This window comes from Mchenga conophoros, linkage group LG8 (genome assembly GCF_057382185.1).
Source record: "Mchenga conophoros isolate Kocher_MC1m ecotype Shallow Benthic linkage group LG8, M_conophoros_male_GT1.1, whole genome shotgun sequence".
Taxonomy (NCBI): Eukaryota; Metazoa; Chordata; class Actinopteri; order Cichliformes; family Cichlidae; genus Mchenga; species Mchenga conophoros.
The window spans coordinates 15525163-15552524 of NC_140533.1; the positions used below are offsets into that span (position 1 = coordinate 15525163).

Genomic DNA, 27362 nt, shown 5'->3' on the forward strand with positions numbered 1-27362 from the left:
GGTGAAAGACTAAAGCCAGGAAGATTATGATGGACCTCTACCATCCCAACAATGGACTCTTCTCACTGTTGAGGCCTGGGAAGCGCTTCTGCTCCCTTAAGGCCAAAATAGAAAGAATGAGGACGAGCTTCTTCCCCCAGGCTATTCGGACCCTGAACCAGGTGTAGGACTGGACTCTGCCACACGCATCACATCACCACACGCACTCTGGTTTTTTGCACACTTCTTATAATTAATAAGTTCTTCTTTCTTTTTTATTCATAATTTATTTCATGAACTGTTATTTGCACATTTTTACTGTAAATTTCCAAGTTAAAACCTGTAAATTTTGTAGTAATCTGTAAATCTTACTGTCATTTAATGGTCGGGTATTGCACAGCAATAAGCATTTCACCACATGTTGTACTGTGTATGGCTGTGTGTGTTAATTCAGATAAAATTTGAATTTGAATTTGAAAATGGAATTAAACTTGTGCACCCAGAATACTTTTGTTGTTGTACAGTCATTACACCCCAGAAAAGAATAGTTCAAACAAATAATTAGGCTGAAAATAAATAAGCTGAAAATCACCGTGACATGATGATAAGTGTTTATGAACTTCAGACCACATTTATAGATGGATATATAGCAGTGGTTTGTGAAATTACTCCCAGACAGCAGGGTGTGCTATTTGTGAGACACTGCTATAGTGGTCCAGCTCAACAGCCAGCTAGCTAACAACAACACAAGACTCCGGCCAACTAGCGTTGTAATTAAATCCAACATTAAGGTGAGTCTAGCGGAAAATAAAAAGAAAGCCGTGAGATAGGGATTAAGGACTTAAAGAAACACGACAAAGGTAGTCGTGTAGCATTTTTAGCTGTAGTTTGCGCAGTTATTTCCCCGACCTTTTTGTTTGGCTTAGGTTAGCTGCTAAAGGCAAAGGGCTAACTAGCCAACTAGCTCTCCCCGCTTAAGCTGTGGTGCTATTGGTGCATTGTCTGGATTACCGGCAGGATTTATGTATTAATAGCTATGCCAGAGACTGTCACGTTTCTTTTTTATGACCACAATGGTCTGCATTCGTAATTAAAATGCGGTGCCATTTCAAAACGAAATACCGGTGTCGATTAGTGCACATTGTTAGCAGGTTAACTACCTGCTACTGTCACCGCCTACATTAAGTGAGTTTAACTTCCCGGCATGAACTAAATTAAAGTACAGGCTCTTCAACTTCAAAGAAATACTCAGAAAAATACCATGTTTAAACTTTGTGGTGTTGCATTCAATTAGATTTGGAATTCACAACTGGGCCTCCGTCATACTGTTTATTGGAGTCATTCACTCACTGCTCAGTCAGTGCAGGCTGTTTTAACTCGAAAGGTTTATCCGTGGAAGTGCTCATGTGGTTATGACTTGTATTCCTGTAAAGTGTATAAACCATGCTGCTCACAAAGTGGTGAGGTGACCAGCTGTCAGGGATTATTGTTTGGGTGGAAATTGTGAGTCAAAGTTCACTGTGAACACTGATTGCCTTCTCGGTTTAGGCACAAAGTAATGAGTGAGTCAGGTCAGTGTAAACAAACAAAGTCTTAAACCAGTCGTGTTATTTATGTGTTTATCTCAAATCTAAAGGAGGACGTCTACATCTCTGATGCAGCTGTGCTGTATTTCTGGCAGGTAAACTGAGTTGTAAACTGTGGCTTTGAGAAACTTTGTTTTTAAGAAGCCGTTCCCCCCGCCAATCAAATAATTTATCAGAACATAGACTTGCAGCTCTATATTTAGGTGATGCTGAGTATTACTTGCAGTGCAGGGCTGTCTTGCAGCAGTTGCACTGATTCCAGCAATGCATTTCTTTTGCCAAATCAAAAACCTGCCGTGCAGCAGACTTGAAGTGGCCTTTAATCTGTTTTTTCCCTGAGCTCATCTTTTTTTTTTTTTTCACCCCCCCTATACTTAACTCAGTTGAGCTGAGTTCACCTTCAGTGGGATGACCCACTAAGAAAAATCCACTGCCTGTGAGCTTTCATTGCTATTTTGTTAAAAACGCATAGGTTGCAGAGTGACTGCTGCAGCTGAAATCTCAAATAGGTTTTCAACTTAATGCATATGATTGTGATTTCTGAGTCACAAGCATTGGCTTCATCCCTAGGAAGGGCTCAGTGATGGGTTTAAATTACTGCAATCAAAAGAACATTTTAATTAATATTTGGGTGATTTTTATTTAAAAAATTCAGACCACTCAATCAGACCACTGACTGTTGTTAATGAATGGCATCTGTGCTACTTAATTTTCCCTTCTTACATAATAGACATGGTTGACATGTCAGGATTTGCGCTAAAGGGATGCACTCTGGGTTTATTAGCTCATTAAGATGTAGGGGATTATGTATTATTATGAGCACACTGACCCTAAATGCAGGTCTATGTTAACTTATTTCATTTCAGTTGAGTACTGTGTGGTTAGATAAATGTCTCCAAAGGATCATTTAGTTTTTGAGCTTCAAACCCCCCCCAAAACTAAACCAATGTTTGATACAAAATTAAGCAAATTGAAAACAGTAATGCTACTCTGATACTCCCATGTGTCTTTGGAGGTTAAGACAATAAGTGTATCTGTTGGTAACAATATGAACCAGGTGACCAGTGATCTTAGCAATGCATTGAGGCCTGTCCTCCCTTTAACCCTCATGTACGTGGTGAAGCGAGCGGGGTTTTGCTCGGGAAGTACAGACAGGAGCCGAAACCTGGCTGCTAATGCTTTTTCGCCCTGTCAAATCCCCTTCAGTGTAATTGCGGGTCTGCGCAAAGTTGAGGATGAGAACGAGGCAAGCTGATCGCTGTAGCAAAATCAATAGTTCATACCTCTCCGAGATTGAGTTTTTAGGAAAGGAGGAGCACCGTGACCGAGGGCAGAATATGAAATCGCTCCCACAGAGGCCGAACACACGCCCTGCAATCGATCCCCGGTCCCTGTACCAATTATAGTTTTAAGGTTTTCTGTGGCTTACTGCAGTCCTCAAAGACCAAAGCTTTGGAAACAGACATTGTGTTCACTGACACTTCGACAAGGCCTGCAATTTTTTTTTTCATCCCCCCCGTTGAAAATTGCTGTCTGAAATGCCTCCAAACCTCCAGTCTTTAATTTAGAGTAGAGATTGATTTGTCCTTTTTTTCGTCTTCTTTTTTTTTTAAGTCAGGTGAGTAAAATGTCAGGAAACACATAACTGCCACAGTGTGTATTCCACATCTCCACAGGTTTTTATTTATTATTTTTATCACCTACAAATAAAACATGTCCAGTATACAGCAGGATCATTTGCATTAACTGCATTTGGTCTTATTTGAATAGGAAAAATATTACTAATAGTTTTTACTTGCCATTGAAAATGCAGCAACAGTTACACTTTTCTTACCATGATTTTAATCATTTATTTATTTTTATCGCATATCCACCTTCATTTGTTGGTGATGGACTCAGTCCTCCTTTGCATAGCGCTGCACAGATATACGGAGAGCTTGTTTCTGCTTGACTCGTTGCATTTCTCTTCCTTTGTCTCTAAAATATCCTGAAGGTGCTCTTTTGGATTCAAGTTAGACAACATACTTTTTGTCTTAGTTTTTGCCCCCCACCCCACTTGTGATTTTTGGCACTACGCTTTGGGTAGTTCCTCTTCTGACAGGCTTCTGCAGACTAGGAGTCATTCATTGTGCCGTCTATAAACACCTTAGCTCTCATGCAGTCACACATCCTCACAATCCCACATCCAGAGCTCCCAGTGTTGGGGGTTTGCTTTGATTGTGATAATTCTGGTCAGGCGCAAACCAAACATACTGGACCCCATCTGAGCTGAGCAAATTTACCGCAGTCTCAGCTGTCCTCTCAATATATACCAGGATCGTTTTTTGTGTTCGCAAAGTAATCGTGGAATTTTGTGTTGAACTCAGATCCACTTTATAGTCTATGTCACCCTTTGCCAAGATTTGTTTTCCTATTATTTTCTTTTTATGTTGTGTAGTTACTCGGTGGGTTTTTGTAGCCAAAGCTGTCACGTTGGATGATGTCAGCAGCTCTGTGAAGTTTGGCCTTTTTTGTGTTTGAAAATTGAAAAGGCTTGACAAATTGGCAGGTTAATGGAGTTTTATTTCCTGTAACATCTCCCAGGCTTTGAATGTACTTTTGCAATCTGCTGTGTTTTGATTCCAGGTGTTATTATTGTAAGAGCCTTGCCCTACCTTTTGCTAAAATGATTGGACTGTATATTGCCAATATGATTATAGTTGTCTTACACAATACTGCTCTTTTTCTGCTTACATTTTTTTAAAGAAAAGACCTAAGCAAATGAATAATACTTTTTAATTTGCTTATGCCCCTTATGTTACCATTATAAATGGACAATATGGTGGTGGAGTGCTTAGCACGGTCTCCTCACAGCAAGAGAGCTCCTGGTTTGAACCCGCTTGCTAGCTGTAGCTTGTCTGTATGGATTTTGCCTGTTCCCACTTTACCTGCATGGGTTTTCTCCAGGTGCAATGGCCTCCTTCTACAGTACAAAGACACACATGTTAGGTCTTTCAATTTATTCTAAAACTAGGTGTAAACGTGAGTGTGACTGGTTGTCTATCTCTATGTGTGGGCCCTGTGATAGCCTTGAAAGCTGTTCAGGGTGCACCTTGCCTCTTGCCCAGTAACAGCTGATGAGACGCTACCTGAGTTGGATAAGCGGTTAAGATAGATGGGTGTAACGTCATAAAATAAAACCTTTCTAACAGTTTACTTGAAATGTATGAACACTTTGAATGTATGAGCCCATAACTAAACAACCAGAAGGAAAATGGTTAAGATAACTGGACTCTAAGCTGCAGTCAAGCACAACAGCATGCTTGAGCCAAAGCGATGTGAACGATAAGCTACAGCAAACTAAAGGAAACTGCATTCCTCCAGTAGGCGTTAACACATTGTTTTTGTCCCTGCCCTTACATCTAAAAGCTCTGCTGTACTTTTTTAAATATGTCAAAAATGTTAACATGGTTATTAGGGAATAACATACATTAGCCAGGTTAGCAGTTGTAGCATTTGTCTTTTAACATTAATTGCACAGGCTCAGTGGACTGCCAGAATGAGTTTTAGTACTTCCCCCTAACTGGTGATAAGTGTTTAGATTATCAGGTGTAAATTAAGCTGCATGAATTTATCACAAACCCTTTGACCTCTGTGAATGACATTTTAAAGTTACTGAATCATTTCCATTTATATAGTGTATTTTCACACATCACAAATTTGTCACAAAGGACTTTATAATCTGCACAGCACGTGTCATCCTCTGTTCATAGGCCTTCCATTCAGAGATGGGAACACGCCACAAAAAATATTTGACAGGATACTGACAAAGACCAAAGAGACTGATGCAAGTTAGTATCAAGAGCTTTTTAACACCAAGTCCTAATGAAACAGCTTCATCTGAAATACAGCAAACCAGCTGCTGCATGCAACTTGCAGTGTACACTAAAACAACACGAAAACTTGCCAATTTCAAATAAGATAAAGCAACAAACCTTTTTAAAATAGGGTTGCAGCGTACTCCTTCTGTTACTTGTCAGTGACAAATCTATAAAAATGTCTTAACTGTTAGGTGTGTTGGATGAACAATTCCTGCAGTAAATGCTGTCATATAGTGTGCTTCTATAACCTTCCTGACAGCAAAAGGCACTCTCTGTTTCAACTGCTGTGTGGCTTTAGTGCAAAGCTACAGCAGCAGATAACGTCCTGTTTAAATTAGCAGTAACTCTGTTGCCACGTTGACCAAAAAAGAAAATAATAATAATTAATTACATGCACATATAGCTTTATAGACTCGCTGTAGACTGAAGAAATGAGGATTGTCAGTTTTTGGGTTGAGCAATAATTGTTTTTAAAGAAAATAAACTCTTAAGACCTGATAGGCTGATGAGTTCAGCTGTTTCGTTATGAGTGCACTACCCTAAATCTGTGTGTCTTGATTAAGAGGTCCTGCAGCTCTTGAAATGTGCAGAACGTAAAGTTTCCATACAGTGTGCATCTTCACCTCAGTCCACAAATCTATATTTGATTGCTCTCTCACACCTCAGTTTGATTTTCTTTTGTCTCCATCCAACCTGTTTTCATGGCAATTTATCTTGGTGAATAGTTCCTTGGACGGTGTTCCATCTTTCATTCGCTGCCTGTTTTTTCTATTTGGCCTCTCTATCACTTTAAGTTTAATTTTCTTTCTCTGTACTTTCTTCTGTGTCTCCATCTTGCCAGTTGCCACCGTTAAAAACATATGAAGTATCATACCCCAGGAGAAGACTGAATTTCAGCCAGCTGTCTTGACTGTCTGCATGCCTCAGTACATTGAGTTGCTGTCATGTGATTGACTGATTGGATATTTATGTTAATGAAAAGTTGCATATTACAAAGCCTTAAGTATGCTGCTGTAGTAGAGCTGGGCGATAGAACGATAACGATATGTATCGCGATATAACTTTTACTCGATAGAGAAATTAAGCTATCGCGATAGACCTCGCCGCTCCTGTCCTCTTAAAAAAAAAAAAAAAAAAAAAAAAAAAAAGGTCAGCCAATCCAAATTAAGTAGCGCAGAGCCGAACCAATCACAGCCGCAGCGTCACGTCGCGTGACTTGTTACGTACAGCACAAGTGCCAAGCCGCACATGTGTTTGTTTGGGAAGCAGGCAGCGGGTAATGGAGCCAGCGCGTAATGGAGGAAATGAGTGTGCCGACTAGAAAAATCAACCGAGCGTGACCGAAGAGAAAACAGATGATGGTTCCAATGCCGGAGAGATTGTCGAACGGAAGAGCCATAGAAGTTCCGTAGTGTGAAGGTATTTCGGCTATTTCAAGTCTGACAAAAAACAGAGTAGCATGCACTGTAAATTGTGCCGAAAGCAAGTCTGGAAATACAATAAACTGGTGCATGCGTCACACTGTGCGCCACGTTATTGTTTCGGTGAAATGAATTTCTACAATACTGTTACTGTTAATTCTACTCTCTGCAGTGTTTAAATGCTTACATATACACACAGTTACTGTCCGTCCACACATACGACTCGGCTCTGCTTCTATGCCCCAGCTTTGTTTACTTTTTCCCACCGAGGCTTCTAGACTTCTGATTGGCCAACATTTCTGCACGGTTAGGAATCTAGCGCCACCTGCTGCTTTGGCATGTTCCTAGCAGCGTTTTCCTTCATTTCTGCCTTTGTGTGGACGGGATTATTTTTTAAAACGAAAACGGAAAATCTCCGTTTTCAAAAATACCCGTGTACGTGTGGACGTAGCCTCAGTCTCTGACTGGAAGCGCTAATTCGTCATTCGGCTTTTGTCAGACTAAAGTAACTGTTAACACTGTTTGAAAAGCTAAGCTATACAACAAGGAGAGATTGAGAATTTCCTTTTAGTTCTCAGTTTATTTGATATTGACAAAAGTTAGTCAGTTTTGTCTGTTCTTCTGTAAAACAAACTAAGATTTATTTTTAGAATTAATATTTTGTTTCTAAGTGGAATTGACAATTTAGTAGTCTGTTTTGTTTGTTCTATTTTGAAACTTAAACGCTTTAGCGGCTGCCTTTTGTGTAGTTTGCAATATTTGCCTTTATTTATCTGAAAAAGTCTCATGTTCCTTAAGTACATCTACCCTGTTGAACTTATTATGGGAAATAAATATTTAAATAAAAACAAGCTGCTGATTATTTCACATTTTACTTGTGAGCAACGGCACATTTAAATCTTACAAATATAGTTATTTGGCTTATATCGTGATAGATATCGTTATCGCCTGAAATGAAAAAAACATATCGTGATATGAAAAAATCTCATATCGCCCAGCTCTATGCTGTAGTAATGAGCTCAGCTGATTTTAACCAAGGTTGCTAAGGAAACATGGATAGTCATGAATATCCATTGCAAATCAAATACTAAAGTTAGTCCTGAATCCAGTATTTAATTCCTTGAGCCTTGAAGAACTTTCACTGTTGGCATCTCACCTGCATTCGGTGTAATTATCAGAATCAGAAAGCTTGGCGGTCCCAACCTTCCCACTTGTTACACCAAGTTTTGGTCCCAAATTGAATTTATGGATGAAGACGTAAAAACATTAAAGGCTCCGCGTGTGAGACACCGGTAGAGACGGATGAACGGTTCAAGGACTGTTGAAATGGAAATAAGAAATGGGGGGGATGGAAACAGATTAACAGAGATTCGTGTTGTGTTAACACAACACCAATAAACCAGAGGCACTCGGAGGTAAACACTGCAAACACTGTCTGAAACCACAGAAAAGCTCCTCAAATGCGTTATAGATGCAAAGGCATACAGGGAAGGACTTGGTCCGCAGCAAAGGGCACGATATTTGGAAAAGTTGAGGTTTATTGGTGGTGCAGATCCAAATGAATTGACTCCTTCATTTGGATCAATGACGACCTGGAGAGTCTTCCGTCTATTGCATATCCTGATATCGTCAACTATCTGGTTTTCTCGCCAAGCCCATACACAGCAGAAGACCTTAAATCTTATAAAATTTGGAGGCCTATAACCAGATGGTGTGTGGATGGGTGAGGGAGATGCAGTATCAAGTCATCAGCGACAGATGTGTTGTGAATGCCAAAGTAAGTAATGCAGTAACATCTTTAATCAACCAAACCTTAACTGTATGATATCATCCCTTACCAAAAAGTAGCATAGTTCGAGTATATTTTATTAAGTATGCTTAACTATAGAAAAAGAAATGGGCAGAACTAATTTGAATGTTGTCTAGATTTTTGCCTTGTAGATCCTGGTTTAGCTTCGCTAACCGCAACCGCCTCCTTTCCTCTAATAACTTTCGGCATTGTTCTCCCTGATTTGTAATAACTTTTGGCAGTCTATAAAACTGCAAATGTTTTTCACAGTCTGACCGATTGGTACAGCCATAAACACGGCAATAATTCACCATTTCCTTTCGTTCGACGTTTAGACTCTGTTTGATTGCGCGCGCTTTGTTTAACTCCAGTATCTCCAATATGGCGACTTCCAGTTTGATGACGCACCGTGAAAACCCACTATACAATTCTGTGTTTAGATGTGGGGAACTATTTTTTTGTGTTATATACCATATAACATCAACAAAACTAGATTGTTAGATCAAATTTCAAAGCTTTTTAAAGCCCCGTTTGTCTTAATTTCCCACAAAATAAAAAAAAATAAACGGATATTTATTTAAATCTTTTAAAGGGCACCTACAAAAGAGGCGAACGGTTGTATTAAACTTTCCTTAAAGAGGGAAAATATTGCACTTGTTCTTTGTCTTTTCAGTTGTGGATTGATATTTGACTTGTAGGTTTTTATTGATGTTTAGATTACAATAGAGACATGAAGCAGTCAGGCCCCTGTGCCTTATGGTTGACACCACCTTTTTACTAGGAGAAATGGGGAGTTTGGAGTTAAGCTTTGGACTCTTTGTTGTCTTCCAAACTTCCTCAAGCTGTTCCTGGGCAGCTTTGGGAGTGTGTGAATGTCAGGGCAGAAAGGCTTCTCATGAGAATCTTGGATTAAAACAAGATAATCAATATAAACACTTTAATGTTGTGGCTTATTTGTGTGTAAGGAATGAAGTCTGTTCTCTGTGCGTGCGTGCGTGCGTGCGTGCGTGCGTGCGTGCGTGCGTGTGTGTGTGTGTGTGTGTGTGTGTGTGTGCGCGCGCATGTACTGATCTGCATGGCGCTTCTGTGTGACTTTAAGTTAATTAGGGAGCGTAGCCAGTGGGTCCAAATTCCTAGCACAGTCCTAGGAGACGGCTTGTTTATTTACAGTTCATTTTTGAGACTTAATTGCAGCTGCAGCAGTTATTGATCTTAGAACAGGCATGGTGCCATCGATCTCCTGCTGTCCTCCAGTGGGTCAGGGACAATTCATCTAACTCCAAGCCAACAAACCTCAGTATTGTGCAGCAGGGGCCACACGAATGAAATGATATTCGGTCTCACCTAGATTAATGAAAGATCCAGCGCCAGTGTCCTGTCTCTGTGAACACTGTATGGCTTAAACTGTTCCAGGGAATAACTTCAAATTTGGCTCAAATGTTCAGGCTAAGGTCGAGGTCACTTGCAAACTTTTACTTAAACTCAAGGATAGCTTGATCAGAAATTCAAGGTCCCTGCAACCTCCCTTTTTATTTTTTATTTTTTTTATCCACAACTCATGAATTCATGCACTAGTCTCTACAGTCTGGATATAAACTGCAGCTCAAGTGGTTGATGGAGGCATCACAGTAAAATGTTTTTTTGGTTTTTTTTTTTTGTACAGTGTGTGAGTGAAACTTAAACATTTGTATGGTTCAGACTAATTCATCACATTCTCTGCCTGCAGGGGGCAAACAGCTTCCATGTGACACGCACCGATGCAGATGGACGTCTGGGCTGAACACTGACGAGTGGAAGTGACAGATTCCTCTTCCTCACCCTCTTGCCCCAAACATCTGTCACACTGGCAATGTCAAGAGTCCCGAGTCCCCCTCCCCCTGCGGAAATGTCCAGCGGGCCTGTGGCCGAGAGCTGGTGCTACACTCAGGTGAAATGACTCTTGTTTCAGGCTCGCTGTCTGATTGAACCTCGGATTAATGAATCTAAGCCTTTTCTGAATGTATTCTTCCTTTTAACAGATCAAAGTGGTGAAGTTCTCTTACATGTGGACCATCAATAACTTCAGCTTCTGTCGTGAGGAGATGGGGGAAGTCATCAAGAGCTCCACCTTCTCTTCTGGGGCCAATGACAAGCTGAAATGGTGCGTCAGAATGAGGGCTGCTTTGTTGCAAACATTTGGATAATCCCGCTCAGACTGACACACACAGATGTAATAATCTGTCTGATGGAAGGCCTTTCAAGCTGTTTACAAACAGTCAAGCAAACTGCTCAAATATCATTTCAGTTAGAGCCATCCAAGCTCTAAGCTCTCAGAAATCTCTCACTGTGGATTCTCATGGAAATCCAAAAAAGCGTGGCTAACATTTCCTTATGTAGCATCCTAGCTTTAATCAGATTTCTTTTTAAAATCTCTTAATCTGTACAAACGTAACATAAATGTAGATTTATAACACAGGTTTAGCCTGATTTAGCCTTAATGAATGACCTCTAGTACAACTTCAATAAAAGAGCCTTATACACCAAAACAAAGAAATCATTAAACTTTCCTGGTGTGCAACTTCTGCACTTTCCTTGCACAGCATAATAGTCTGGTTAGTAGAGCAGGGCGATATGACCAAAAATATTTATCACGATATACATTTGAAAATTTGCGATAACGATATAACTGACGATATAATTGACACTAGACAAAATGCTTTACAACTCCACAACTTTGATGGGGGTTTTTGCACTAATAATGTATTTTCACTTAAACAAGCAGCTGTTTTTTATGTGCATTAAAGTTATATAAAAATTTAACAGTGCAACTGCAAATTCATTGCTGACAGTTTAACCAAAAGGCGTTTCCAGTGGAAATTGGCCGACATATCCTGAGCACAACCATGTATAAAATCCACAAAACTTAAAAAGAGTTTATACACACACACAATACGGTAATATTATGTTGAAGCGCAGTACGTATCACTCTGCGAGGCTCCTGCCTGCCGAGGGAGCAGCCGTAATGCTCCGACAATCCATCAAGCGGTGTAGCAAAGTCGTTCTAAAACATTTGACAGATTTTTGAGCGTGTATCACATAAAATTGTTTCGAGGTCAGTAAACACAACCAGAGTTCATACATAAGGCACACGGGATTATGAGGGGCACTGTCGATTTTCAGAAAAATCAAAGGATTAATTTTAAGTGTGCCGTATTTTCCAAACAACACTGTAATAACGACGGCCCGCTAGCATGCTCTACCAAAAATAGTGTTTTGTTGTGTATCTGACGAACGAAAGCTAAACCAGTTCCACACCACTGTCGTTGCAGCATTTTTACAAACCAATTCTGGTTCATCTGTTTCATTCAACGATCCGCTTTTGCTCTTCTCATTCTGCGTCGCCGCCATGCGCGTATGTAAACAAAGGCACTGCGCATGCGCGTTTTACCCATATTCTATCGCGATATTTCATTTTCCTATCGTTGCCCAAAATTACACCGCTATTACCGTGAACGGTATAATATAGCCCAGTCCTACTGGTTAGGAATGACACATACTAATAAGGGTTAATACATTTTTACATTGACCTTCTTGTTGAATCTTCTGTCCCCATCAGGTGTTTGCGGGTGAATCCCAAGGGCCTGGATGAGGAGAGCAAAGATTACCTGTCCCTCTACCTGCTGCTGGTCAGCTGTCCAAAAGCCGAGGTGCGTGCCAAGTTCAAGTTCTCTATCCTCAACGCCAAGGGAGAGGAGACCAAAGCCATGGGTGAGTACAGAATATTCAGTGAAACAGACACATTTTCAGATTTTGTAGGCGTTAATAATTTTTCTGCATTGAGCTTTTGTAAAATAGTTTCTTCTTAGACTTTCCTTATCGTGGCTTCTCTGTGTCTGCTCTGTCTGCAGAAAGCCAGAGGGCGTATCGTTTTGTCCAGGGGAAGGATTGGGGTTTTAAAAAGTTCATCCGGAGAGATTTCCTCCTAGATGAGGCCAACGGCCTTCTACCTGATGACAAGCTCACGCTCTTCTGTGAGGTACGTGGCTACATTTTGCTGTTGCCTTTTCTTTCTGACCTTGCATTTTTGACGCATTGCATTTCATTACATTTGTCCCCTTGAGGTGAGTGTGGTGCAGGACTCTGTCAACATTTCTGGTCAGAACACCATGAACATGGTAAAGGTACCCGACTGCCGGCTAGCAGACGAGCTGGGCGGCCTGTGGGAGAACTCACGTTTCACAGACTGCTCCCTGTGTGTGGCTGGCCAGGAGTTTCAAGCACATAAAGCCATCCTAGCAGGTACAAGCGTCTTCTTCATGTTTATATATTGAAATTTATTCAAGTTTTTGCTAATTAGCGCCATGACTGCAAGTTGTTCTCTTCCTGTTTCCTAGCACGTTCCCCAGTATTCAGCGCCATGTTTGAGCACGAGATGGAAGAGAGCAAAAAGGTAAACCCAAGGTCCCAAAGCTTTTTTTTTTTTTTTTTTTTTTTTTTTTTTTTTAAATCCTCAGATTTTCACTGCCGTGATGTGAGGTTAAAACGAGTGAAGGATTGCGTGCTGTCAAATGGCTGCAGCACAGAGCCGTTTGGTGAAACTGAATGATAGCACAGCTGAAATGCAATTGTCCTGCCGATCTTGGGGGTCAGGATTCATCCTTCACTGACAAAGCTGCAGATGCACAGAATAGCTTTTTTTTTTTTTTTTTTTTTCCTTTTTCATTTTTGCACAGGTGAGTGTAAGAAGTGAGATTGCAGGAGTGGTTGGGATAAAATGGCCTTTATGAATTTATTAAATTACAGATAATACTGAATTCAGCCAAACTGAACCCTTTCAGTAATTTAACCACAAATGCCTATGGGTATTATTAAGTGACTGCTAATGTAGGTATAAATAATGGATCACACTAGGCTGATATGCAAGACAGTCTCACACTTACTTGATGAATATGCAAGTGCACTCCAAATATTTCAATAAAAAATGTTCTCTTGCTCATGTAAAGCTGCTTAATTACTGATTTCTGCATCTCAGCAGTATAAATAATTTTTATTAAGAATGAGGTCATTGTTTTTGACCCAGTGTGCTGATCTTCTCCTGGACCTGTGCCCCTCTGAGCAGCTACATGTTAGACGCATAGTGGACTGTGACTGTGTTTAAACTAGAGCTGGGCGATATGAGATTTTTTTCATATCACGATATGTTTTTTTCATTTCAGGCGATAACGATATCTATCACGATATAAGCCAAATAACTATATTTGTAAGATTTAAATGTGCCGTTGCTCACAAGTAAAATGTGAAATAATCAGCAGCTTGTTTTTATTTAAATATTTATTTCCCATAATAAGTTCAACAGGGTAGATGTACTTAAGGAACATGAGACTTTTTCAGATAAATAAAGGCAAATATTGCAAACTACACAAAAGGCAGCCGCTAAAGCGTTTAAGTTTCAAAATAGGACAAACGAAACAGACTAAATTGTCAATTCCACTTAGAAACAAAATATTAATTCTAAAAATAAATCTTAGTTTGTTTTACAGAAGAACAGACAAAACTGACTAACTTTTGTCAATATCAAATAAACTGAGAACTAAAAGGAAATTCTCAATCTCTCCTTGTTGTATAGCTTAGCTTTTCAAACAGTTTTAACAGTTACTTTAGTCTGACAAAAGCTGAATGACGAATTAGCGCTTCCAGTCAGAGACTGAGGCTACGTCCACGCGTACACGGGTATTTTTGAAAACGGAGATTTTCCGTTTTCGTTTTAAAAAATAATCCCGTCCACACATAAAGGCAGAAATGAAGGAAAACGCTGCTATGAACATGCCAAAGCAGCAGGTGGCGCTAGATTCCTAACCGTGCAGAAATGTTGGCCAATCAGAAGTCTAGAAGCCTCGGTGGGAAAAAGTAAACAAAGCTGCGGCATAGAAGCAGAACCGAGTCGTATGTGTGGAGGGACAGTAACTGTGTGTATATGTAAGCATTTAAACACTGCAGAGAGTAGAATTAACAGTAACAGTATTGTAGAAATTCATTTCACCGAAACAATAACGCGGCGCACAGTGTGACGCATGCACCAGTTTATTGTATTTCCAGACTTGCTTTCGGCACAATTTACAGTGCACGCTACTCTGTTTTTTGTCAGACTTGAAATAGCCGAAATACCTTCACACTACGGAACTTCTATGGCTCTTCCGTTCGACAATCTCTCCGGCATTGGAACCATCATCTGTTTTCTCTTCGGTCACGCTCGGTTGATTTTTCTAGTCGGCACACTCATTTCCTCCATTACCCGCTGGCTGCTTCCCAAACAAACACACGTGCGGCTTGGCACTTGTGCTGTACGTAACAAGTCACGCGACGTGACGCTGCGGCTGTGATTGGTTCGGCTCTGCGCTACTTAGTTTGGATTGGCTGTTCTTTTTTTTTTTTTTTTTTTTTTTTCTTTAATTTTATTTTAAGAGGACAAGAGCGGCGAGGTCTATCGCGATAGCTTAATTTCTCTATCGAGTAAAAGTTATATCGCGATACATATCGTTATCGTTCTATCGCCCAGCTCTAGTTTAAACTAGATAAGCAGATAAATGATGCCATTAAATGTTTTTTGTTTTGTTTTTTTACCACTTGAGGCTTTTATACGAGATCAAATCTGCTTTATTTCTAAATGTTTTTGAGCATCCTTTAACACAGTGTGTCTGGAGAACTGTAATGGGCTTTATGTTGGCCTTAGTAACGCTTCCTGTGATCACAGTTAGTTCAAAATACCACAGGTTCATTTCCTCTGTCTTGGTTTCCCTCCACTGGCTCTACGTTCATTTTTAAGATTCATTTTAAGATTTTATTATTTCTTTTTAAAACCTCTTAATGGATCAGCACCACTATATATATTTTTGCACGTGACCTGCTGAACTACATGTTCCTTGAGGTCGCTGAGGACCGGCTGAAAGTCCCAGAAACCTGTCTGAAAACCAGGGGTCAAGCTTCATCAGCTATCATCCCCAAATTATGGAATTATTTCCCTGTACATCTTTGCCTGTTTTCAAAAACGCATCTTAAAACTCATTTTTATTCCTTGGCTTTTAACTCGAGGAATAAAAAAAATGAGAAAGTGTGTTCTTACCCTCGTTTATTATTGTGTTTTATTGTTCTGTGGTGCTTTCGTGCTTTGTAACTCTTGGTTTTTAAAAAGTGCTTTATAAATAAAATCAGGTTGGATTTAAATTTTTCTGGTGTGATACAAATGTGCTGTTGAAGTGCAGTTAAAGCTCATGTCATCGATGCTTCATTCAGTCTCCATCCCTTGTGTCTTGTCAGAATCGTGTGGAGATCAACGATGTGGAGCCCGAGGTTTTCAAAGAGATGATGTGCTTCATTTACACAGACAAGGCTCCAAACCTGGACAAAATGGCAGATGACTTGCTTGCAGCAGCTGATAAGGTAATATAAGAGTGGGAAGCTGCTACCCGACACTCTGTGGATGTGGGAAAGCCTGTTGCCTGTTTGTAACATGGCCACATACTCAGGATTTCTACAGTTTGAGGCACCTGCACGTTGAGGCCACAGAGCTCGTGCGTGACTAGTGTTGCTGTTGGCTTTCTGTGAACATGAATGGGATAAAATAAAATTACAAATGACTGAATTGGTAAAACTCAAATACAACGAGCCATTTTCTGGGGTTTTTAAGGCTCGGAAAAAATTAGATTTACCTGCCATTGGGGAGTAACCTGGTGTTCAGTGTCTTTCCCAAGGGCACCTTAACATGTGGGGATTGAACTGTCAACCGGTGCAATTAGTGGACAATGGAGGAATTCGAGCCCACTGAGCATGTGTATGAGAGACCTTTTGAATCAAGCCCACAGAGAGCTTGGATCGAATTCTGTTAAGAAAAAAAAATCATTCGGGGGGGTTGTGACCCTCAGAAAAACTGCATTCATCAATTCACCCCACCTGCTTCTGCAGTGACTGTGGCTATAAAACAAAAGGGCTTTTTTACAGAGTGTGCATCACATGACCAGTGCAGAAGTTACTGTAATGAGGTTTGGATGCTACCACACAGCTCAGCACTGTTTCTGAGGGCTCTCTGTCAGTTTTTGGAGAATAATGAACAACTACACATGAAATGTTTCATCTAACATGTTTTTTCCCTCCTTTCTTCTCTTGATAATCTAGTGCAGACAAAACCTTATACAACTACAGAGCTTATAGACTGTAATTAGTCCTAAGTATATTTTGCAGAGCGAGCTTTCAGAAATCCCTTGAGGTAAAGATAATTAGTTGCATTAATGCATGGCATGATACAAGTGTACCCAGTAAACCTTTTCCCAGTAAGACTTTATGATTTCAGTGAACAGTTGGATGATTTAACGCTGATCTCACTCCTCCATGACACCAAATGTGGAGCTGGCTTTGAGACAGTTTCCCTCAGAGGTCGAGCATTGAAATGTTTATATCCTACTCTCCTATTTATCTCTTTAAAACATAATATATTTTATAGATCAGACCCCACTGACAACAAGACGAAACGAAGCTTTGTGTTTGAACACTGGAATAGTCAACTGTGACAGCAGAGACCACATAGATACTGATGGAGAAGAGGAAACTGCCAATCTTCTTGTATCCACTCTTTTACAGTATGCTCTGGAGAGACTGAAGGTCATGTGTGAGGACGCGCTGTGCACTAGCCTGTCTGTGGAAAACGCTGCTGAGATCCTGATCCTCGCTGACCTGCACAGCGCCGACCAGCTCAAAACGCAGGCCGTCGACTTCATTAACTAGTAAGTTGAAGAAAAAAGAGCTCATTGTCACATGCAATAGGGTTTCCAACACCTTTTTCACGCACTCGCAGGTCCTCCACATCCACTGTACATCCTGTCTCTGTCATGTCAGTATGGTTCTTGTCGTTCTTCTTTATCTTGGAATCATTACAGGTAGTACCTGAGCTCGCCTCATCTCTTGATGGCTCTGTGCCAGTTAGTGATTTTAATTTCACATATGCCCCCGTGGAGTGGTCTGCCTGATATTATTAAACCCTGCCATGGCTTTCATAGGGATCGGGGCAACCTGACTCCTCACTAGTCTGTTGTCACCTCCTCTGTTGACTGAAAGTGTGATATTAACACACGTCTGTGCTGATGGTGGGCTCAGATATTACTATTATCTTTCTTTCTTTTTTGTTAATGTAGGGTCGGGCGATGTGGCTCGACAAAACATGATTTAACAACATTTCTGCTAACATAATATAATATAATTATATCTTTTCAATATGGACTTCTTTGTCCCCAAAACATTTTTCCATCAGAAGGATTCAAACTCGCTGTGTATCCATAGAAGCATAAATGAAGGGAGGATGTTGTATGATTGAGGAACTGCATTAGCATGTGATTCCGCTTAACTGCTACTATGTGTCCATTTAATTGTTATTTATCGGGCAAAATGGGAGAATGAAAGAGTTTCAGTTTGTGGTACAAAAGAAAAACTGAGTCTGCTTTTGAATAGGAGACAACAGAATGAAGTGTATGGAAGCAAACGGCTAGTTCTGTGACCGTCAGGGCTATAGTCTGTATGTACAGGTGTGGTCAGATGTTTCCACAAGCCTATGTAATGGTGTTCCCAAAGCTCCGACCTCAACCCTGTTGAAAATTTGTGAGCTAAGCTTAAGAGCTGGGTTTATGCCATGAAACTACTCTGCCAAGACGATTCAGGCTGAATCATGCCAGAAGTTTGTTGATGGTTACCAAAAGGTGCAACTTGCTAAGGGACATTTAACCAAATATTAGTAGAAGGTATGTATATATTTGAGGCTGTATGTGTTATTTTCACCCTGTGTGGATTAGAAAAATCCAAAATTAAAATTTGTGCACCCATCTCTCTTTTTTTTCTTTTTTTTTTAAGGCATAAAAGATGAGAACGAAATCATTAAAAATCATAAAATTACCATTACGTTTACACTATGTTTACCTTTAACTGAAAGTGTAACAGTCTGTTGGGAAAATGCCCATCGCTTCCCTTGATCTGTGACCTCTGTGAACACTTCACTGATGACTTTGTGCTCTCGCTACTTTCAGGTAATAATGAATAAAAAGTATATTAGAAAAAAAATTGTCACTATAATCTCAGTCATGATGTGGGATTACACCGGTTTAGGCTTCCAACTCTCCCTTAAGCTTTAGTTGAACTCCTGATTCTGGCTCCTACTTTAAGGATAAACTTTTAACTGGAAATGGAGATTTTGTATCTTTTGAGCACGATTGTAAACCAGCAGCTGGAGTCACCACAGCCCAGCAGTCATTCCTGTTATCATTCTTTGAAGTCTGAAGGCACAGTAATTGGAGCATTGTTGTGTAAATTTTCCACAAAGTCTGCATGATAACTAAAAATTGGCAAAGCCACACGCTCACCATCTGACAGGGAAATTTCAGTCAATCAGCCTCAAGCGGACCTTGGCAGAAGTATAACACCTGTAAAATGGTTTCACGCAGTCTGTACTATTCACAGGAAAATTGGATCCAAACAATCTGCCATTATTTAGGATTTCCAGGTTGCCTGTCTGTACATTTGTTATGCATGTGTTTACTTAAGGAAAACTTGATTTGTAATCTTTTTTATTTTCTTCCTTTCTCATCTCATCCACCAGCCATGCTGCAGAGGTGATGGAGACAGCAGGCTGGAAGTCCATGGTGGCGTCTCATCCGCACCTGGTGGCTGAAGCGTATCGCTCCCTGGCTTCTGCTCAGTGCCCTTTCCTCGGACCCCCACGCAAACGCCTCAAACAGTCCTAACAGTCCCACAGGAAGGCATCCACACACACTCATACAAACTCACACCTTTGCACATACATGCACTCACAAAAACACACAGATCCCCCCCCAACCCTCAAACACACAGGGACAACCTTTCCCCCTTGCTGTTACCTACTACACTACCTACAGCCTCTTCCCAAATCTCCCCCTTCTGCCCCATCCAGAACCTGCTGTATTTAGTCTCTTCTAAAGATGGAGGGAAGGAGGAGGAAGAGAGGGAGAAGTGGGATTGTTAAGTGGATGTTTTGTTGTTTACAAAGGAAAAAGAAAAACCCACAGCACCCTCTCCTTTCTCCTCGGCTCTGGTTTAGTGAGGTCTCTTTTCCGTGAATAAATCCAAAATCCTTGGTAGTTCCTACTTTGGAATCTGTTCAGGAGGAAGAACTGGACACATGAACCCAACAAGAGCCAACCGTTTTTGAAACTTGGAGGCTTGAAGGACTATTGCAGATAAGGTCTTTTAAGTGTCTATTTTATCACATGGCTTCTTTTTTTGCTCTGTTCTTAGTGTTTGGAGTAGAGCTGTGAGAGAAGCCCAAAAACTAAAGGACACGTGGGCCTGTGAGGGACTAAAGAAGATGAAATGGGCCTTTCAAACTAGAAGACCCCAAGAAAGACAACCAAGGGCTAGTCAAAAAAACAAAAAAGAAGCAGCAAGAGCAGATATGGGCCTAAAATCATCAAATTTTCCCAAAGAAAGTGGGGAAAACATTGCACTAAATTCACAGGTCACCCCCGTGTCAACCCTTACCAGCAGTAAAGTAGAAATACTGTAGGCAAGCACACATTGACGCAAGCTTCTTGGACTAGAGACCCAGCTGGACCACCAAGAACAAGTACCCTTTAAGAAGATTTATCAGCAAGTGACAAAAAAAACCAACACATGATCTCCCATGTAGAACTCTTCAAACTTCATCTGCATCTGTTTTCATTTCTTTTGTTTTGTTTTTTTTGTTTGTTTTTTAATTAGTGGAGAAAACCAGTTTAAAAAGGATACGGAAAATAGCAACGCACAACTGGATGTCATTCTTGGGGAAATTTGTTTTGTGTCTGGATCTCTTTGTAGCCCTTGAGAGAAAATGATGTCCAAGGTGTAGACAGACAAACCTACTAGAAGACAACAAAGGGAGGTTAAGAAATGGTTACATTAGAGTCCGATAAGGCGTGTCGATGTTATTTTATGAGAGGTATTTTTTTTTCCCTCAAAAATGTTATTTCTATTTTTTTTTCTTCATGGGAATTTGTACAGACACCAGTGCTTTTGAAGCTGTGTTTAAACAAAAGCATTTTCAACAGAGAAATTCTTTGCAGGCATGAAGACTGAAGGGAAATGAAATTGAAATGAACACGTTTTAATGTTCAGAATAGACATAATGTGAAACACATGCACACCAAGGTAAAACCATATGAAATACATTTTTGAAGTTATCATTTTAACCTGGTGAAAAATGGTAATTGATAGAAGGAACCATTGTTGTTTCTTTCCTGTAGATATCGCTGAATATGAGAAGTGACACTTAGTTGTTGCCATTTTTTGTTCCCAAAAGAATAAACCACAACTATTTTGTATTGAATGCAGTGCAAGCTTTGTCTGGGTATTTCTCTCTGAGTTATGTATGTTGTAGTCAAATGTTTGCTTAAAAGCACATAAATCTCCAAAGGAAAGAGAATTTGTGGAGTTTTGCCACAGAAAAATATTTTGAAGTGAGCACAGACTATCCTAAATGTCTTAGATCGTTAGCTATTAATTATTATATATAGACTATATTCTGTCTCCAATACCCAAATTCTGGCAGATGTTGTTGCAGTCTATTATTACTCACTGTATAGCAGCTTAGGAGAACAATAAATCATAGATATTGTTCATAACAATGGACGGTATAAAAGATATGTACAGTCAAGGTAAAAAGAAGTATTAAGGTTTTACATAACAATGTTGTGTAACAATAATAATCTGATCCATAGGTCTTGTGATTGGATGAACCACAACACGTGATGTATTACACGGTGTCATTTTTTTAAAATTTAAAACTAAGTATACCTCTTGCTTCCATAAGAATTTACAGGGTAAGAGGCAACCAGGTGCTGGCAATTTAGCAAATGTATTGAATGTGAACATTCAATGCAGTGCAACACTGAGAAACTGTGGAAAGGAAAAATAGAAATTAAAAAACAAACCCAAGAGTTAGGTGTCACCCAAATTTCATGACATTACTATTAGAAAGTGTGGCTTGTTTTAAAGAATTAGCAGGAGCACACCTTTTCTCTCTAAAAAGAACATGGCAGCACAGCCAAGTCTCATCTAACCAAACCATGAGACTTTGGCAAAAAATCTTTTGAACAGTGGTATAGATTGGCCATAATGCACAGCGCCACGTTTGGTGAAAATAACAGCATATAAGCACAAACACCTCAAAAAAACTGTCAAGTACAGTGGTTGAGGGGCGATGCTTTGGGCTTTTTTTTTTTTTTTTTTTTTTTTTTGCAGCCACGGAATTTAAGGACCTTGCAGTCTGAGTAAACCATCTACTTGAAACCAAACGCAATAATATTGAGCCCAGCAACAAAGCGGCAGAATGACAGAATTTTTTTTTCTAAAGTGCTGGATTACCCTTGCAGGAACTTAAGAGAACTGTATAAGCAATCTCAAAAAGCAATCTGAAAATCTCAAAAAACTGAAGGGGGGGTACTGTCTTTGTTGCTATGACGACATTCTCTAGGCCTGACAAGAGAAACCAACAGGAAATACCTTAAACCAACAGGGGACAGTAGATTGCACAAAGAACATTTAGTCCATTTTTTAAAAAGTGTTGTTCACTGTAATTGTCAGCAAGGAGAATTATCTAGGTTAGTTTGCGATTTCAAATCACTCTTATCCATATATTATTTTCACTTTACTGAAAACTTCCTGGTGCCGCCCCTGCAGAGAAGCTGAAATCAAATGTCTGCATAGAACTTTAATATGTCTTTGGTAGTGGATGGTCCTCCCACCACTCTGTCCTTGCTAATTTAGAAAAAGCAGTATGCTGCATAGGATGCTGAGACTCCGTAATATGGCTGACTGCACTTGCAGCTGTTGACAGAAGCGTTCTCCCTGCTGTTTCCAGCCACTCCGGGAGCAGCTGGAAACAGTGGTGGATGGTGAGGGGTGTCTTTAACCTCTGTCACCTACTTAATCGAGTTAGCGGCCTGTGTCTGGGTCATTAAACATCCATCTGCCCGGCAGAAAAGGTTAGTTGCCAGTGCCTTGAGTGCAGTGATCGAGCAGATGTGTTTAATTGCACCTCCTGAACCGTTTCCTGAACCATACCCCTGCACTCTCGCGTGCACCTTAGTTTCACTCTGAGCCACTCTGGGTTTAAACTGCAGACACAGTTTAACAAGGTTATAAGACTGAGGTTTATTCAAAGACAGTCTGACATGCCTGTTTAACCTGCCAGCTGTTCAAAGATAATGCGAACCTGCACGTGTGGGCAACGACAAGCATACTTTGTTAGCAATGGAAAGCAAGATGTATTGGAATAACACAAAGCTTAAACCTGTGCGCTTCATCTTTTATAGCCTGCAGCTCTTCTGAGTGGGTGAGTTCATATCAAGAATCATATAAAAATATAAATAAATTCAAATTATTACACGAAAAGAAATTAAATTCTTTATTTTAAAAAAAATTACAGTGGCATGAAAACAATTTTGAAGGACTGATTTGCAGGACCACAAGTATTTATGGTCCTGCAGCTACAACAACATTAGAGGATGACTATATCTTGGCTTTTATTAAACCAAAAACTTACCATTGTCTGCTTTAACCAAAGAAACATGAAAAAACAAAGAAACATGAAGGGAATAGCTGATTAATCTGCTGAGTACTACCACTGCCTTTTTGTTGGTAACTACAGTTCAGAAAAAGAGCAAATATCAAGATTTTTGTGAGTATTTTCACAATACTGTGGTTTCATAAAACCATATATTCAAAGGAATAATTAAGAAAGCAATTGCCAGGTAAATCACTCACTTTTAGTTGCACCCTAACCTTTTTTTTGTTACATGATCTAAAACACTTTAATCTTAACGCAGGCACATTTTTTGCACTAAAAACATAGAAACTAAAGTGAACTTAAAAACACTTTTCAACCGAATTTCTTGAAGAACCTCAAAATGATCCATCAAACTGGCTCATAGCTGCACTAACTGGATTTCTCTATAGAGGCTTGCTGAGACATCACTCTCCAGTGTCCTTTAACCTGCAGGCAGGTAGGCTGGACTTTGCAGGCTATAGTCTGGGCAGACTTTCTGAACCAGTCTGTAGTCTGTGCTGTAGAAAGACACGTAGATGCAGATGACCTGGAAAGGCCTGGAGCACATCCAGGTGACGTGGCTCTGGGTGTGCTCCTGATCACATGTCTTTGATGGGTCGTAGTTGCACAGCATCACCTTCTTGTTGCGTTCGGTTTTCTCGGAGTCCACTCTGCAGTTGAACGTCTTTGAATCCTTGGGGTGGATCACGCTTTGGCGCTCCAAGTCGAACTCCACCTCTTTCGTCGGTGGCATGAGGCTGACGGACACGTTGCCTACCCCCGTGGAGTTGTGGCGGAAGTAGACGCCAAGAGACCCGTTCCCATGATCCACAATCTTCCCCAATATCAGCAAATTCAGTTTGACCGTCTTTATATTTGAATAAAAGTCCCCCCAGATGAAGGTCTCGGACCATTTAGATGTGCCATGAACTTTCATGATGGGCTGAAGCTTCATCTTTAATGATGGCTTGGAGTGCGGTTGTGAGTTTCCTTCAAGTATTTCCCCAAATCCCTGCTTTGAAAGAGGGATGAAGGGATTACGGGGCAGCTTGTTGTGCTGAGTTAGACTCCTCGACTGAAGCACAGAGTTCTTCTGCTGTGAAGAAGCCTCGTGAGCCCTGCTGGGATGAGGCGGTGCTCTCTTGGTGAAGGTAAAGTTGCTGTGTGTCTGGTGTGGTCCAAGAACCAACTAGAAAAATAAGCACAGGAGAAAGTTATAGACTGACCCCATCGGGAAGTAAACTAAGTGCTAGCATGAACGATTAAAAACAAATCAACAAAAAAAGTTTTTGAGAAGTATTCTTAATATTGTCAGACTCACACACCACACAAATATTGTTAAACCTCACTCAGCATGTTTTAAGAAACTTAAGTCTGCAAAGAAAGTCGCCATTAGGATAATGCATCAAATCTAAAATATGTAGAACTTGAAATATTTTCAAAACCCTCTTAAAATGCAGCATAACTCAACTTTGAATGTATAATGTGTTTAATGCTACCATTCATTTCACTCACCAGACATATGGTTCCTTTCAAAAGTATCCAAGCAAAGCACTGAAAGCCAATCTTCTCCATTGTGCATAACCTTCACGAGCCATCCACTGCTGCGTTTCATTCAGGCAAAGCGAACTTTCCGATATCCTAAACAGACACTTTCTTTAAACTCTCTCCCAACTGGAAACCTTCACTGTGCTGCTGCTTCCCCTCACAACACACAGACTGGGAGGCTTTCTCAGAGCTCAAGATTTTGACACCCAGTTTTGCTCTCTCTCTTTCTCCCTCCCCTTCAATCCTCCCTCCCTCCCCCTTTCACACACACATAAACACACACCCTTCTGTTTAAGAATATGTGCTGTCTGCAGCATCTGCCAGCCCCTGGTCCCCTCCACTTCTTTCTCTGACTGAAAATCTTCTTGCATCTTATTGCGAGGGAAAAAAATTAACTAATCAACACTTTCATAAAATGTTTTTTTGTTTTGTTTTGTTGTTGTTTTTTTTTAAATCAACCTAATCCAAGACAATGTGATACTGGCATCTTGTGGTTGTGTGATAAAGTGCAAGGATGATGCTTTGCAGTAGAGCGACATTAATAACCACAAATTACATTTATTTCTTTGTGTAGGAACATGCACTATAACTAAATCTAAACACAGAAATCTCTCATGTAGAATAACCAAAATCAGCTCATGTGTTCACAGTTCCTGTCAGTCACGTCAACAATTTCATAGCCTTTAAGTTATATTAAAGATAAAGGAAGATGCTGCAGGTGAAGAACTATGGAGTAAAAGTAAGCTGAATTTGTGTCATTTTTGTTAGGAAAGTAAACATTGTGTTAGCTGATTGTCTCTTGTATAGGTTAATTTAACTTAAATTCAAACCAGAAAATAACTTTAACTTTTTACAGCCTGTAATTAAAATTCTGATAAGAAAGAACAGTGCAGATGAGTTTCTGGGCAGTCCATGAGATAAATTTAATCAGAGTAGGCCTAAGTCTACTGTTCGAGAGTTCAGGTGCCACTAGAAGCATTTAAAGACTTTTCGATTTGCCTGGAACTCACCCACTTCGACATATTTCCTGATTATTTTGTTTTTTATTATAGAATCAGTGTATTTAAGCTATACTGAAAGTCATCTGCCGCTTGTCAGAAAAGCCTTGAATTCATAGCCCCAAGCTTTTAACAGCAGGCAAACAGCCATCTGCTCCATTTCTAACATACCTGTCTTCATTAGTGGGCACTTCCTGCTGTGGCCTCCAGATGCCACCATTAGGCAACATTCAGTTGTCACCAGTTGTTTTGTTTTTTTCCATCCATCCATCCATCTTCATCCGCTTTGTCCGGGGCCGGGTCGCGGGGGCAGCAGCCTAAGCAAAGAGGCCCAGACCTCCCTCTCCCCAGCCACCTCCTCCAGCTTATCCGGGGGAATACCAAGGCGTTCCCAGGCCAGCCGAGAGATATAATCTCTCCAGTGTGTCCTGGGTCTGCCCCGGGGCCTCCTCCCGGTGGGACATGCCTGGAACACCTCACCCAGGAGGCGCCCAGGGGGCATCCTTGTCAGATGCCCAAACCACCTCAGCTGGCTCCTTTCAATGTGGAGCAGCAGCTGCTCTACTCTGAGCCCCTCCCGGATGGCCGAACTTCTCACCCTATCTCTAAGGGAGAGGCCAGCCACCCTTCGGAGGAAGCTCATTTCTGCCGCTTGTATCCGCGATCTCGTTCTTTCGGTCACTACCCACAGCTCGTGGCCATAGGTGAGGGTAGGGACGTAGATCGACCGGTAAATTGAGAGCCTCGCTTTTACACTCAGCTCCCTCTTCACCACGACGGACCGGTGCAGCGTCTGCATTACTGCAGCTGCAGCCCCAATCCGTCTGTCGATCTCCGGCTCCCTTCTCCCATCACTCGCGAACAAGACCCCGAGATACTTGAACTCCTCCACTTGGGGCAGGAACTCATCCCCGACCCGGAGTGGGCACTCCACCCTTTTCCGGCTGAGAACCATGGCCTCAGATTTGGAGGTGCTGATCCTCATTCCCGCTGCTTCACACTTGGCTGCGAACCATTCCAGTGCGAGCTGGAAGCCCTCACCCGATGAAGCCAACAGAACCACATCATCTGCAAAAATCAGAGATGAGATTCTGAGGCCACCAAAGCGAAAGCCCTCCGCCACTTGGCTGCGCCTAGAAATCCTGTCCATAAAAATTAGGGAGGCTGAGGAGTGTGATCCCCCTGTAGTTGGAACACACCCTCCGGTCCCCCTTCTTAAAGATGGGGACCACCACCCCGGTCTGCCAGTCCACAGGTACTGCCCCTGATCTCCACGCAACATTGCAGAGGCGTGTCAACCAGGACAGCCCTACAACGTCCAGAGCCTTCAGGAACTCGGGGGGGACCTCATCAACACCAGGGGCTCTGCCACCAAGGAGTTGTTTAACTGCCTCATTGACCTCGCCCCCGGAAATTGGCGGGTCATTCCCCTCATCCCCAGACTCTGCTTCCTCCTCGGAAGACGTGTCAGTGTTTTTTTTTTTCTACATTTATATTTGAAACCATCAGGAAAAGTAACAAGTAAAAAAAAACAAAACTTACTTAAACATAATAAGCATTTAAAAAAAAATTCAGTGGTCATAAATGCATAAATGCATGGATTTTAGTC

At 40.9% G+C, this 27362-nt stretch overlaps 2 protein-coding genes across 2 annotated transcripts; one reads left to right on the plus strand and one right to left on the minus strand.

The window, feature by feature from the left end:
- The first annotated feature begins 655 nt into the window (after positions 1–655).
- Positions 656–20991, plus strand: LOC146568473 (speckle-type POZ protein). The gene is made up of 10 exons (XM_085284543.1): positions 656–770; positions 10362–10562; positions 10654–10775; positions 12231–12382; positions 12523–12650; positions 12736–12913; positions 13009–13064; positions 15929–16051; positions 17246–17388; positions 19248–20991. Exons 2-10 carry the CDS (start codon positions 10485–10487, stop codon positions 19390–19392), a joined length of 1125 nt encoding a protein of 374 aa, XP_085140669.1. The 5' UTR covers positions 656–770; positions 10362–10484; the 3' UTR covers positions 19393–20991.
- A 2103-nt stretch (positions 20992–23094) lies between these two features.
- Positions 23095–24911, minus strand: LOC146568474 (neurexophilin-1-like). Its single transcript, XM_085283391.1, has 2 exons — positions 24723–24911; positions 23095–24396 (listed from the first exon to the last, which is right to left on the minus strand). The coding sequence occupies exons 1-2, from the start codon at positions 24780–24782 to the stop codon at positions 23650–23652; spliced, it is 807 nt and encodes a 268-aa protein (XP_085139517.1). The 5' UTR covers positions 24783–24911; the 3' UTR covers positions 23095–23649.
- Between the last annotated feature and the right edge of the window lie 2451 nt (positions 24912–27362).